General features: G+C 44.8%; 2 protein-coding genes across 4 annotated transcripts in view; both read right to left on the bottom strand.

Moving 5' to 3' along the window:
• LOC147009190 (chordin-like protein 1) overlaps window positions 1-5,732 on the bottom strand; it is an 11,484-nt gene extending 5,752 nt beyond the window's left edge. For both annotated transcript variants that reach the window (XM_085863410.1, XM_085863411.1), the window contains exons 1-7: window positions 5,576-5,732; window positions 5,286-5,443; window positions 4,416-4,546; window positions 4,011-4,104; window positions 3,453-3,583; window positions 3,124-3,214; window positions 2,455-2,531 (exon numbers count right to left, since the gene is read on the bottom strand). In XM_085863410.1, the coding sequence (XP_085719536.1) occupies window positions 2,455-2,531; window positions 3,124-3,214; window positions 3,453-3,583; window positions 4,011-4,104; window positions 4,416-4,546; window positions 5,286-5,400 (639 nt within the window). In that variant the 5' untranslated portion in view covers window positions 5,401-5,443; window positions 5,576-5,732. The remainder of the gene's footprint in view (window positions 1-2,454; window positions 2,532-3,123; window positions 3,215-3,452; window positions 3,584-4,010; window positions 4,105-4,415; window positions 4,547-5,285; window positions 5,444-5,575) is intronic.
• A 7,846-nt stretch (window positions 5,733-13,578) lies between these two features.
• Window positions 13,579-15,000, bottom strand: part of LOC147009189 (non-selective voltage-gated ion channel VDAC2-like) — a 56,559-nt gene continuing 55,137 nt past the window's right edge. For both annotated transcript variants that reach the window (XM_085863084.1, XM_085863083.1), the window contains exons 6-9: window positions 14,897-15,000; window positions 14,656-14,806; window positions 14,483-14,540; window positions 13,579-13,983 (exon numbers count right to left, since the gene is read on the bottom strand). The exon at window positions 14,897-15,000 is cut by the window's right edge and continues 124 nt beyond it. In XM_085863084.1, coding sequence (XP_085719210.1) covers window positions 13,892-13,983; window positions 14,483-14,540; window positions 14,656-14,806; window positions 14,897-15,000 — 405 coding nt within the window. In that variant the 3' untranslated portion in view covers window positions 13,579-13,891. The remainder of the gene's footprint in view (window positions 13,984-14,482; window positions 14,541-14,655; window positions 14,807-14,896) is intronic.

The following is a 15,000-nucleotide window of genomic DNA, read 5'->3' as shown; positions in this document are numbered from 1 at the left end:
TAAGAATTCTGGCTCTCACAGACCTGTTAGTTTTGTCTTTAAGAAGCCCTCCCATTCTCCACTCATTACCTGTATTAAATGCACCTGTTTGAACTCGTTATCTGCATAAAAGACAGCTGTCCACACTCAATCAGACTCCAACCTCTCCACAATGGGCAAGACCAGAGAGCTGTCTAAGGACAACAGGGACAAAATTGTACACTTGCACAAGGCTGGGATGGGCTACAGGACAATAGGCAAGCAGCTTGGTGAGAAGGCAACAACTGTTGGCGCAATTATTAGAAAATGGAAGAAGTTCAAGATAACAGTCAATCTCCCTCGGTCTGGGGCTCCATGCAAGATCTCACCTCGTGGAGCCTCAATGATCATGAGAAAGGTGAGGGATCAGCCCAGAACTACACGGCAGGACCTGGTCAATGACCTGAAGAGAGATGGGACCACAGTATCAAAGAAAACCATAAGTAACACACTACGCAGTCATGGATTAAAATCCTGCAGCGCACACAAGGTCCCTCTGCTCAAGCCAGCGCATGTCCAGGCCCGTCTGAAGTTTGCCAATGACCATCTGGATGATTCAGAGGAGGAATGGGAGAAGGTCATGTGGTCTGTTGAGACCAAAATAGAGCTTTTTGGTTTCAACTCCACTCGCCGTGTTTGGAGGAAGAAGAAGGATGAGTACAACCCCAAGAACACCATCCCAACCGCGAAGCATGGAGGTGGAAACATCATTCTTTGGGGATGCTTTTCTGCAAAGGGGACAGGACGACTGCACCGTATTGAGGGGAGGATGGATGGGGCCATGTATCGCGAGATCTTGGCCAACAACCTCCTTCCCTCAACAAGAGCATTGAAGATGGGGCGTGGCTGGGTCTTCCAGCATGACAACGACCCGAAACACAGCCAGGGAAACTAAGGAGTGGCTCCGTAAGAAGCATCTCAAGGTCCTGGAGTGGCCGAGCCAGTCTCCAGACTTGAACCCAATAGAAAATCTTTGGAGGAAGCTGAAAGTCTGTGTTGCCCAGCGACAGCCCCGAAACCTGAAGGATCTGGAGAAGATCTGTATGGAGGAGTGGGCCAAAATCCCTGCTGCAGTTTGTGCAAACCTGGTTAAGAACTACAGGAAACGTCTGATCTCTGTAATTGCAAACAAAGGTTTCTGCACCAAATATTAAGTTCTGTTTTTCTGATGTATCAAATACTTATTTCATGCAATAAAATGAAAAATAATTATTTAAAAATCATACAATGTGATTTTCAGGATTTTTGTTTTAGATTCCGTCTTTCACAGTTGAAGTGGACCTATGACAAAAATTACAGACCTCCACGTGCTTTGTAAGTGGGAAAACCTGCAAAATCGGCAGTGTATCAAATACTTGTTCTCCCCACTGTATATATATATATATATATATATATATATATATATATATATATATATATATATCATGCTAATAATCATAACATAACTTTGTTGAGAAGCAAGCCAGGCACCGCCGTATATCACCTGGAAGTGAAGTTTACGTAGCCGGTATTAACATGACCGTAATTTTACTGAGTTATTTCATTGATTGATGCAGAGTGACGTCACTAATGAGACAAAAAGGGTAAAGTTGGGGTTCGAGTTAGCAATCTTAGCATGAGGGTTAAGTTAGGGTTCGGGTTTGGAATGGCAATCTTAGCATGAGGGTTCGGTTTGGGTTCAGCTTTGGATTGGAAATCTTAGCACGAGTGTTACATTAGGGTTCGGGTTCGGATTGGCAATCTTAGCATGAGGGTTAAGTTAGGGTACGGATTTGGATTAGCAATCTTAGCATGAGGGTTCGGTTTGGGTTCAGGTTCGGATTGGAAATCTTAGCACGAGTGTTACATTAGGGTTCGGGTTCGGATTGGCAATCTTAGCATGAGGGTTAAGTTTGGGTTCAGGTTTGGATTGGCAATCTTAGCATGAGGGTTCGGGTTCGGATTGGCAATCTTAGCATGAGGGTTCGGGTTCGGATTGGCAATCTTAGCATGAGGGTTACGTTAGGGTTCGGGTTGGCAATATTAGCATGGGTGTTACGTTAGTGTTCGGGTTCGGATTGGCAATCTTAGCATGAGGGTTACGTTAGAGTTTGGGTTCAGATTGGCAATCTTCGCACGGGTGTTAAGTTAGGGTTCAGGTTGCAATTAGTATGACTTTGTAGTTAGGCTTAGCATTAACGTTTAGTTTGATGTTGGGTTCGGGTTCGCATTGTCCATTGAAATGTCTTCAATCGATGTTAACCTGTTACTGACAGTGACATCATTACATTAACCAATTAAATTGATTTATCGATAGATAAGGTAAATATGCCTGTTACTAGTGAAGAGAACACTTTACCTTGCTTATCCTCGTACCAATTTGATAAGTGCAGGCATTCGAGCGAAGAGTTTGATAAGGAAATAGCAAGTGAAGAGTGAATAAGGTTCTCAACATACCACCTCTTCTTGTTGTGCTCCTCCTCTGGTAATGATCTGGATCTGTTGGACACTGCCCCCTCCACCTTCTGGTGGCTCTGCCAACATCAGACGGTCTGGGCTCATTGACTGCTCCACCATCACAGTGAACATCTTGCGATAGATCATGAGGAAAGGTGGATATGCGTTGTCATAAATGCAATCACACCGTGAGCCTCGTGGCTCCTCTGGGTCACGCCCCCCCCAGATGTGGTCACATTTAGGGATGGTCCCTTTACCCCTGCGCAACCCACGCAAGGTATTTGGGCGTGGTACAGTGGCACAAAGGACACCACAGGATTACTTCATCTCCCCACATTGCAAACAGGGAAAGCTCCTCCTCCCCAAAGGACGAGGTGCTTTCCAATGCACCACCACGCGGCCACTGCACCACACCGGTCTTTTTGATTAATTTCATAAGAATTATTTATTGCTCTTTTTCTTGTTTATTTATTGTGTCAAGACTTCTGTAAAAGGCAAGGGGAGAAGGCAACGCTGACGGTGGACTAATGGGACGGCGGGCTCGTCTAATAATGGGACGGTCTAACAATTGAAAGGTGGAACAACTTGTAGACACGAGGAAGGATTTATTAGTTTTGTTTGCCACAATGTTAATTTGCGTCATCGTTTGTGTTGTCCTCGCAAACTGACCTTTGCACACAAGGCAGCAAGTGTGTGCTGCAGAAGTGCTGGAGCAGTTGAGTGGTGCGCACGTTTTGAGCGCGCAGTACGTTTTCCCGTTCTGCAAGAGAAAATATTTACTGTGTTTACCGACGTGCAGGAAACAAAAAACACCCGTGGACCACAATCCACCAGCCTGTAAAGCTGAACTTTGGTGTGCCTGTCTGTTTTTTTTTTTTTTTTACGTACAAATGTCATACTCTCGTATGCAATGGGCTGTGCAGTCATGCATTCGGAACAAGGTCTTCCCCCACCCTACCCAACCTGGATGATTGTACACAGGCAGGTGTGAGCCGTACCGAGCAAGCGCACTGCACGCATTGGTCGGAGCGCTGGGACGGAGCCATGACGCGGCTCGTGGGAACGAAGGTGTTGCCGTGTCCGTACAGTGAACCCCCAAAGCGGCACGACCGGGCAACCGGCCGAGGAGCTGTGGACAGAGACCCGGCAGCATGTGTTACCATACCATAACAAATTAAAGTGACAATAACCATCATACTTTAGCTGTCTCAAACAAAGGGAGAGGTTTCTTAAAACTTTCTCTGGAGGTAGCTGAGACATTATGTCATCCTTCCGACTGTCGTCATGAAACCCTCACGGCCATTGGTCTTTTGTCACCCATTATCAGGCATACGCCTCAACCTCGATGGCATGACACCACACAATGGGCATTCAGATGTACATCATCAGTCTTATGAACCACCTTATCCAGACATCAAACAACTCTTGGGAACTACTCCTCGGGTCTTGGAATTGAACGAGTGGTCACATCCATCCCCACCCTCAAACCTCAACAAGTATCATTTTCCAACAATCAATGTAAGCTTCAACAAGGAGAGACAGGTAAAGGGATGTACCGACACAGCGAGGACAGCAGGATCCAGGTTTTCGTTCTGAGCGGGTACAAGTCAGGTACGGACACCGTATTGCACCGCACCGCACCTTGCCATCCTAATACACAGCACCACGTCAAGCTTGAGCACCGTATCGGACAACGTGTGTCATGTTGACAAAGTAATCATTTATTTATTTATTCGTTAATTAGGCATTGCTTAAAATTTGCTTAGCAAAAAAAAAAAAAAAGTTATTATTCGTGAGACATGGAAGGAAAGGGGTGGGGGATAATCGAGATGATTAGAGTTGGGAGTGAGTCAGTGAAACATCCGACCGTGTTTGTGTAGGTAATAAATAAATGGGCCAGTTTGCTCCTGATACAGAGTTCTGAGATAGTCAGCCGAGCTGAGCATGTGCATCTCGAATACCTGAACGCATGTACATGTGATGCAGTGGTCTATTCCACGAGGAGCGAGGAATGGGTGCCAAATCTCGCCGGGGTCGTACGAGCGACCTTGGAAGAGACAAGAATCGTCCGTGCTTGGCATCCTCTCTGTGACTGCAGGGATGGAGGGAGGGATGACATTTGACTTTGTTAGTACTAGCTGTACTAAGTCAGCAGGTCAAACCAGATGTGACACACAAGTTCAAGTACAAACACGGAACAGCGTTGCCTTTTGTCTGATCTGTTCGATGTCCAACTCTACGGTTCCTTCCCATTCATCAATACCTGGAGGACTAACCGGTGCTTCAAGGCAGGAGGTTACATCACAGAGTGCAACATCCCTTCGGATGGACCTTCACCTGGAGATTCGTCTGACAGCATTGGCTAGTGGACCTTAAAAATCCCAGGGTATTTTTTTTGCAAGAAGTAGGCCATAATGTGCCCTAACCCTGAACAAATTCCATATTCCTGCCCTAACCAGGTGTCAAGGCTCCACAAAGCTGAACACCACATGGGTTGACCCTCTGGCATTCTCTTAATACCACTGTGTACCAATGTGGCCTCCATGGCATCGTCCACAACATAGCGAGCATACGATGACAACATAATCAACACACCTTTGTTTCAACTGGAAGGCAGTCTTGTCCAACATCCTAAGTGCTTCAAGATTACCTTGAAACGAATAAGAACGAACTGAAGAATCACCTGTTGATGATCTTTGAGGCTGGAAGGTTCTTGTTATAACTAGTCCATAAGTATGTCCTCATGTACTGTCCAGTATGAATCTAAAGTCTATGCTCGTAAAGGGTCCACCTTGCTGGAGGACCTCCGGGTGTTAACGCTGGTGACTTACCATTCGATTCCCCTCCTCGACCTCGAGTGGGACTCAATGAAGTGATCAGGGCAAGAGCCCTGTAGATCAGCAATAATGAGCTGCACTGCTGCAAGGACCTTCGTTGGGCTGCCATGAGGCTCAAAGTGTTCTTCAGAGGGTCTCCAGTAAAGACCAATCTGTAAACGTTCCAAGATTATCAACATCAAAGCTGAGCTGTTTAACTAGTCTGGTTGTGGTTTGGAAGGTTTGTAAATAGTCAAAAGAAAGTACATCTGCTAGTTACTGATTAAACGAACCACAAACATTACCTTCTGAGGTGCTCTCCCCACCACACTGTGGTGGTCACCAAACACAGGTGAGACACCACAATTTACGTGACCCCTCCACACCACTCCTGAACACAGCTCGTCCTGTCTGCGTCTACAGCTCGCTCAACTTGACTGGAGGGAGCCGAGTGCGGGGCAGCTCAGATACCAACCCCTCCCCCTCTCCCAGTACCCATCCCCCTACCCCAGCACCCTCCTCGTGTCTTGCTCTCATCTCCTGCCAACGATCCTGTGATTTTGCTCTTGGAACCCCGATCTCTGGCACTGACTCCCTCTAGTGGCTTTGCCAAAGTATCCCTGGTTTTGTACTCACCCTCAGTAAAGCCAGAGAGCTGAAAGCAGTGAATCACACAAAGTGCCAGAAACAGTGATTACTTCGTTTACTCAAATTCCAAGTTAGAGGTCGTCTTCTGTGCCTTAATCTCAAAAGGTTGGAGGTCAGTCACTCGGATATGCCTTCTCAATTCCCCTCGCTGTCCTCCATTGCATCTTCCCCTCGATCTTAATCCCACATTCTTCAAGTCCCTTTCCATGACCTCCCTCTATCATCTTGATCTTTTCCCTCGAATTGGCTCATTCCATGCTTTGATTGCTTCTTCATCCGTTTTCCTCACGTGTCCAAACCACCACAACCTCATCTCTCTAATCATTTCTGTGACACACAACTCGAGATCTATTGTGCATCTCCTCATTCTTCAACCACTCTTTAAAATCAGTGACACCCTGAGGTCTCATCTCTGGATCCTCTCGAGCAACTCCTCCATTTTTCTCAAAGTCCATGTTTGTGACTCCACCAACTCCCTTTCATTCTGCCCATGCTGCCTTCCTCTAAACTGGATTTGTTTCACATGAACCTCCTCCTTCCTTTCGTGATGAACCAAGATATTTGAACTTGTCCACCTGTGTCGGCTCTCCACCCCTCACGTCGAGAATAGTCACCTTCTCTACACCACACCATGACCTGTCTTTTTACCTTCATTCCAGCACTCTTCTCTTAAGCTCTTATGACCAAGACTGTTACAAAGAGGAATGGACTCAGTGTGGACCAACCTCCACTCTACAATACGAGTCCCCATTCATTGGCTCCCACATGCATTAACAATCATGCTCTTCTTCCTCAAACACCAACACACTACTTCTCTTGGAATCCAATGAAATGCCTTCTCTAGATCTATGAATGCCCAGTGCAGTTTCTTATTTCCTTCCTGAATCTGTCTCATGATGAAAATCCCATCCACTGTGTCCCCTTCCTTGCATCTCATCTATCTTCAAAACCTCCCTTAGCCTGAGATCTATAATGCTGTCCAGTCACTTCAAAGCATGCTCCATCAATTTGATCCCTCTGTAGTTTCCACAGTCAAATATGTCCCCTTTCTGTTTGAAAATTGGTATTACGAGTACGGGCCCGTAGGGGCGGGCCCGTAGGCGAGTGCCAGTATGTGCAGCCCTCTCTCGCCCCCCCTCTCTCTCCCCCCAAGTCTCGCCCTTCCTCTCTCCCCCTAGTCTCACCCTTCCTCTCTCGCCCCCCCGAGTCTCGCCCTTCCTCTATCTCCCCCCTAGTCTCACCCTTCCTCTCTCGCCCCCTCTCTCCCCCTAGTCTCACCCTTCCTCTCTTGCCCCCTCTCTCCCCCCATCTCTCTCGCCCCCACTCTCATCCCCTCCCTCTCCCGTCCCCCTCTCTCGCAGATATATGCCCGTAACTTGGGAACCGCTCGTCCAATTAATATCAAACCTTGAAAAGGCACATCCGCGGGTCCCCAGCAATATTCCTGTCAAGTTTCAATCAGATCGGACCGTCAATTGTGCAAAAATAAAAAATAATAAATAATAAATAAATAAATGAACATTAATTGTGACCTCATAGCACCGTGTCTTGTCATTGGTCAACAGATAAATGGCTGTAACTTGGGAACCGCTCGTCCAATTGACATCAAACCTCGAAAAGGCACATCTGCGGGGCCCAGCAATATTCCTGGCAAGTTTCAATCAGATCGGACCGTCGATCGTGCAAATAAATAAATAACCATTATTTGTGACGTCATTCGTGACGTCATAGCACCGTGTCTTGTCATTGGTCGACAGATAAATGGCTGTAACTTGGAAACGCTCGTCTGATCGATATCAAACCTCGAAAAGGCACATCCGCGGGTCCCCGGCAATATTCCTGGCAAGTTTCAATCCGATCGGACCGGCGGTCGTCGAGAAACAGTGGTCGCAGACAGACAGACAGAGACAGACATACAGACAGACAGACAGACAGACAGACAGACAGACTGCTGGAATTATAGATAGATGGTCTTCCTACATTCACCTGATATCTTATCCTCACTCCACACTTCCTTAATCAACTCAATAATCCTCTGAACTCCCTCGTTTCCTTTCGTGCCTTCAACTCGACTACATCATTCGACGGTCCACAGGCTTTCCGTTTTCATTTCATGAAGTGCTATTCTTACCTCCTCCGGAGCCTGGTGTTGGCTTAGTGGTTTGGGTTGCAGCTTGGGATCCTGGGGTCCTGAGTTCAAGCCCCGTTGACCGCTTAATTAATACACCAGGGAGTTGACTCAGCCTGTCATCCTTCTGACGTTGGCAAAATGAGTACCAGTGTGTACTGGTAGAGGGGCACTGCATCAGCGACAGTCACGCTTCCAAGAAATGATAGCTGCCATACGCAAGAATAAGAACCTCCACCTCCGTCACACCACGAATCGGAAAAATAATACAATTCGGTCCACTGTGGCTCCGTCACACCCCAAATCAGGTGAGTTAACTCCTCACTACATATATGCTTGTGTGAAAGCATGACTGGCATCAAAAGGATTAAAACAGAGGTGGAGAGAGCATCCTTCTTTCATATCCAGTTCTGGCAGGAGGAGAGAGCACCCATTTTTCATATCCAGAACATGGCTGCAAATATCGTTGCGAGGAATATGGGTGTGCTGCTGATGGTCCACCCTCTCCATAAGTTAAGGTTAGGGGTAGTTATGCCCTCCGTGGTATGGAACACCCTTCGGTGCTGGTGTGTTCTCATGAGTAGTGACAGATGTACGTGTCAGTTTTCACGGATACATTATAATCCATTGAAACCATTCGGATGGCCTTGTTGTTTGGAAATGGAAAACTGGGTCTATGTAGTTGTAAACCTTGCAACCCAGAATTTTTTATTACAAAGTCCTTGAGCGAAAAGAGTATGTCCCACGCCAAGCTCGTGATGGTGCGACCAGTCCTATAAGGTAGTTACAATCCAAAAGACACCAAGTGTGTGTGCGCGCACGTGCGCAACTAATCAAATAAATATTTGGCATTTCTTGGGATAACCTTGTTCCCAAAATTTCCTGAATGCTTGTCCAACTTTATTTTTGGATCTCATCGGAGGATCTCGAAGTCTTACTCACGTTGTTGTTCTTGTGGACTTTTTTGTTTCACAGCCTAGTTTTCATCGAAACTTCCTGAAACTTGGCATATATATGCAAAAATACTCTGCGCAGACAGTAAACATCTCCGATTGTGAAAATTCATCCTAGAAAAAAAGTTATGACGTCATAATGTCTCCGCTAATGGAAATCGCCCAAAAAGATTTCTCTGCAACTAGGAAAACTTTTTGAATCCTGTTTGCGGGAATGGAACGGGGCATTAGCAGAGATAATTTAACGCACAAATAATACATCATTATGACGTCATTCCTATTTTTTCACATTTCTTTCCACAGTCCAGAGTTTTCATCGGATCTTCGTGAAAAGTGGCATGTATATGCATAAAGTCCACGCGCAGGCAGTAACCATCTCCGATTTAGAAAATTCTTCCTAGAAAAAAAAAAAAAAACAAACAAAAAAAACTTATGACGTCATATTACCACTGATGGGAATCGCCTATACCATTATCTCCGAAACTAGGGAAGCTTTTTGAATTATGTATGCCGGAATCAAACGGGGCATTTGCACAGATGATTTGACGCAAGTCTGATACATCACATTCGTTATGACGTCATCACTATTTTCTGAAATGTTTTGTTTCACAACCAAGAGTTTTCATCAGAACATCTTGAAACTTGACATGTTCATGCAGAAAGCTCACACGCAAACAGTAACCATCTCAGATTGAGGAAATTCTTCCAAGAAAGTTATGACATAATATAGCAATGGAAATCGCATAAACAATCATCTCCAAAACAACACATGCTTTTGGAATACTTCAGATGGAATCGAATAGGGCATTAAAGATAATTCCCCACACACCTGATAACTATGACGTCATCACTAAGAAGACGAGGATCTTAGCTCATTTGAGCTTGTTTAAAAAAATATATATTAAATACACGACACCAGATCATCAATGTAAAAACCCTCAATAAATATATCACACCTCGTCATTAACGATTAATTATTGGACAGATGTACGAAAGACGGTATTTGGTTTAATGAGACAAGTGCTGATACAAAAGATGTCAACCCTTAACCCGTTTGGTCCGGTCTGCTCATGGCAGCCATTTTACAAAGGGAAATTAACTTGTAAATACCCCCCTCAAAATTTGTGGATTTCCAAGAAGGTTTGGCACAAGTGATGAGAAGTAGGTGACTTTCAAAATGACGTATGAATGCTAAACGAGGCCTTTCGTGCATGCACTGCGTGTTTAGCGACTTTGAACCTGCCGTGACTCGCACAAAATCTGTAAATCAAATAATCTGAAACAATTTTCAGCATTTTGACAAAAGAGTGGCAATTTTGAGATGATTAATCGTACTCATGGAAATAGAGGAATAAATACAGTAAGAGAAATATCCTTGATCGAGAGGTGGCAGGCTCGTACCATTTACTGTCAGTACATTCCAGCATAGGCAATATATGACACGCACGGTTCAACTTTCACCAATAGATGCAAAAATCAAGAATAATTTCTCTTGTGGCCCCAGAACCAAACAATATATATATATATATATATATATATATATATATATATATATATATATATATATATATAAATATATATAACAGCTTCTGTAGCTCCATCCACCACGATAAACGAGATGGTACATTCATGGAACACTTACCCCAAGCAGCTGAGAGAAGGACTTGGTACGAGCCAACTCTTCTGGCGGCAAATTTGTAATTGTATCTACACTGCCAAGGTAAATGTATACAAATATTATACTTTGAAAAGCTCACGACAGAGTACATTCATAAACCTTTATGAAGTAACTTTTATTCTCATTTGAGTGTTTTCATAACTACCAAGGCTGATAAAAGTGCTAGAACAGATTGATGAAGTGTAAATCGGGAGATCGTTGAAACTCCAAATCGGACGTCTTCACTTTTTTTTTTTTTTTTTTTTTTTTTTTTTTTTTCCCCCCCCCCCCCACCAGTCGACCACAATTACAATGATTCTAATTTTTAACATGAGGAAGTGACATTGTCTCTGGACATTACACTTTGATTCACCATGTAAGTACTGAGGGGGTTTACATCATCCAAGTAATATACGCCGTATCGATTGGTCATTTAACATGTGGTAAAATTTCAATTTCATTCATTGAATGGTTTTCGATGTACGCTCTTAACACCAGAACTGGCACTTTATAACTGCTGGTCGTGATGACTGGGTACCAAGACGTACTGCTGTGATCAGACATCTGACCAATTATGTCCTCTTTATTCAATTTGGGAATGGGATTTAAAAAAAAAAATGAAATTAAAATCAAATGGAAGACCAAATAAAAAAATATGTCCTGCATTGGAGTAACCAGAAGGAACCCAAACAAGGGAAAAGTAAAGATGAAGTCATCAGGAGGAACCTGGACAGCACTTGGGGTTCCAACTGCTTCTTCTCGAGCCTCAAACCCATCCAGGAGCAGCCAAGAGAGCCTTATTCAAAATAATTTTAAAAATAACCCAGATCAAAAATAAATTAATAATTATGGCAGTCAGACCATGTATCCGATCAAGTTACAATTTAAAACATATATTCCCCATAACGACGACATCATAATTGTGAGGTTTCACGTCGATCAATGCAACAGTTCAATTTTAAATATATATTTTCCTTCAATCCAATATGGCTGCCAAACCATGTGATCAATTCTTCAGGAGCACCCTGGTATCGTCAAAGCTTGGGGAACATGTGAAGTTTTCCCCTCGATATGTCCAGACATTCTGGGAAAGATTTTTTTTTAAAGGTTTTAGAGTAAATCAAATATAGCTGCCAAACCCTGTGACCTACGACGTCATACGTGGGAAACTTTATGTTCACGGATAGGTGGTCATACCTGAAAAGTTGTGCCTTGATCCGTTCAGCCGTTTCAGAGAAGACTTGAAGTTTTTTTTTTTAATAAATACTAGCGATACCCATGCACATGCACGGGATAGCAGTACAACATAGCTGGTAGCAGACGAATGACCTTACATGGGGAATGACAAAAATACGCATTGTGCAAAATGCAAGTGGTACTATGGAACGCCAAGACTTCCCAAACATTGTTGGCATGTCCGCTAAGTGCCACAGCAATTTCATAGGGATCGTGTGACGGCGAGCCGAGTTTTTAGTGTGCAGGCTTGGTATTATAATAGAGATGGCTGCTAAACCATGTGACCAATGACATAAATTTATCCAAACATTACCCTCAATTTTTCATACCGATGGGATGTAGCATTCTTTGTGTACATTTACGACATCATAATGAAGGCACCAATGACATTTAAGAAAATAAAATAATAAAAACCCACATTTATTCCCCATGGGACAGGAGCCAATTTCACTCGATGGTGAAAATCGTCTCATCCAACAAGCAGTTGCAGTGAAAAGTGAACGACGAGAGACACCACGTACATCCTGTACATACGCAACAGATTGTTTAACCCCGCTTTTCAGTTTGCGAATGTGGATCAATGATAAACGTACTCTCAACATTCACAAACCCCAGATGTCCTCTCCATCGGTGTTCAGAACTTAGTCCTGGTACATGGTCCATTCACTGGAAGTGGTGAGCACATGCTCGTCCACTCACGCCTTCCATCGACCCACCTGGCAAGGAGTTTGTGGTACGAGCAGGTGCCCGGTCGGTAAGCTGGGAAAGCGAGAACATTCTCCAAATCTTTCGTTGTGCAGAGGCACAACCCTTTCTCTCAGGTACTTTTCCAAGCGTCGAAGAAACTTATTGAGCCATTCCAAGCAAAGATCCTCAGCCCAGACAACCAATACATTTTATTTCACCCTGACCTCTTCAACTTCCTGGTGTTTCTGCACATCAGACATTTTGGGGCAGATTACGTTATTTCAAAAATGCCGCATCGATACCAGCTGTGAACATGTACCCACTACTCCCCTGCCACCCCCAATAGGGCCTTGGGCCCCTACTGTATAAATATCATTGGTCAATTCAAACAAGAATATTTGCCTTGGTTTTCATTGGTTCCTGTTTTATGGCTGCATTCCAAAAGGATGAGAACCGTCTCAACAGCACACCCAGGTTGAAGTGGTCTTTTCAAATGACTAGTCATGTGATGAGACTTGACCTTAAAAAGTCGTGAGGGAACAGCAAACAGCGAACAGCTGAACCCAGGTAAGAGGTTTGCATTTCACAAGAGCACCGATAACGAGGTGGTGAGATTATGACATCACAATGCTCAGGCCTCCTGTACCATGGGGTCATTTTACCATACCATGAAAGGTGGCTCAGAGGTCGTGTACTCACCATTGACCTGCATCTGGGTTAGATTCCTGGACCCATGCTTTATTGCAGGTACGTTTCCAAGTATTTTTAGCTTCTTTAAAAGTTTGAGCATTTCATTCTACGATCCTTTATCTGGGAGCTACGAAATACGTTCAAGGCCACCCCGATAGACTTCGTCACGAGGCGTTTCTGCGCATGCGCGCCGAGCAATCTGTGGCGCACCAAGTCATTTTGAAAGTGCCGTGTTGCTTCAACCAAGAACGAACCTCAAAATGGTATTGTAAATAACAATGAGAATTTAAAAAGAAACAAATAGACAGGTGAGCTTGGTGACATTTAATCGAGGGAAACGAAACAGCTCAGAGGTCGAAATGAAACAGGCCAGATGTCTAAACAGTAAAGTAGAATAGAATCTGCGGTCGTAAACCTATAATCGAGCATTTCGGTGATGTGTGGAAATGCAATGGTACACAAAGAACACGGAGGAAGAGGGGGGGCGGGGGGGTTCGATCTCCGTAACTGGGTCGTGCGTACAGCCAATAAGAATTTTAGGCCCAAAGATGGGGGGGGGGGTGTGGAGAGGAAAGTGGTGTCGCAACTCCCCAGAACACGATTATTGCGACTATTATCTCATTCACGCCTCCATTTCAAGCCCCACACCAACTTTGTGACCTCCGGCGTGAATGTTATTGCCGTCCAGCACGGCAGACATGGACAGTTTCACTCCTGGGAATGCGAGACGAGAAGAATGCCAAACCATTAGTGAGGAAAGTAACGATCATGCGATCTCCAGCAAGTGACCAGTAGGAATAAAAACAAATAAATAATCAAATAAAAACTTTTCTTCTTCAATCACCAAAGTACAGTAACCTGTAACCATGTATAACATCAGTGCATGGCATCCCCACACAATTGAAGCATGAACTGCACGATTTCACAAAATCAAACAGCCATCGCAGGGGACATGGCCACATGTTCATGCACGACTCAAGGTCTGCCTCATCTCGAGGGGAACCCTGCCTTCGACAAGGAGGAGACCCCCGCCTTACAGGCCAGCCAAGTGTCCTGAGAGTTGCTTTCCTGCTTTTCAGCAAGTACAACGGTTTGCTGGTCTAGTGTTGGCACCATGCTCTCAGCACCGCCCGCCCTCACCACGGAACGCAAATTGCTCGGGCTGAATGCAAGTCGCAAAGGAACGAAACAAGATTAAAACCAAAGCACTCACCATCTCTTAGCTTTTGCGTGTAGCCAAGGCCAATAAGGCTCGAATTGTTCACTTTCGCCTGCAACACAAAACACGCTTGCACATCAATCTTTCCATGAACAGCAACCTTCAACTCGGAAGAGGATGGGTGGCATGAGCAAAACCAGAATCGCTGGGAAACCGACAGTACTCACACTGACGGAAGAGTGACAGTCCAGCTGGTACTTTGCTCCGATACCAAAGCGCGTTGTATTGCTGCCTGCAGTCCAAGCCAGGTCCACCGCAGTTTCCAACTTGTCATTCACCTTCTGGTAGATCGAGCCTCCAAACTCTGTGCCGTCATTACTTTGATGAACAAAACCACAGAGACGCGTCAGTCCTGGAACGTCCACCATTCCCGCACCGGCACACTCCACATTCAGACTGGACACTCACACGTTGGTGTGCAGCTGGAAGTCCCCGGTCTTGTAGCCGATGGCAAAATTGCTGCGAGTCAGCTTCGATTTGGACGTGTCGAAGGACATCTGGTAACCGACAAG

Source organism: Eptatretus burgeri, chromosome 17, assembly GCF_056783735.1.
Source record: "Eptatretus burgeri isolate ZD-2024b chromosome 17, Ebu_testis_v1, whole genome shotgun sequence".
NCBI lineage: Eukaryota > Metazoa > Chordata > Myxini > Myxiniformes > Myxinidae > Eptatretus > Eptatretus burgeri.
The sequence above is the reverse complement of the archived record's forward strand: the minus strand, read 5'-3'. Positions and strand labels throughout refer to the sequence as shown.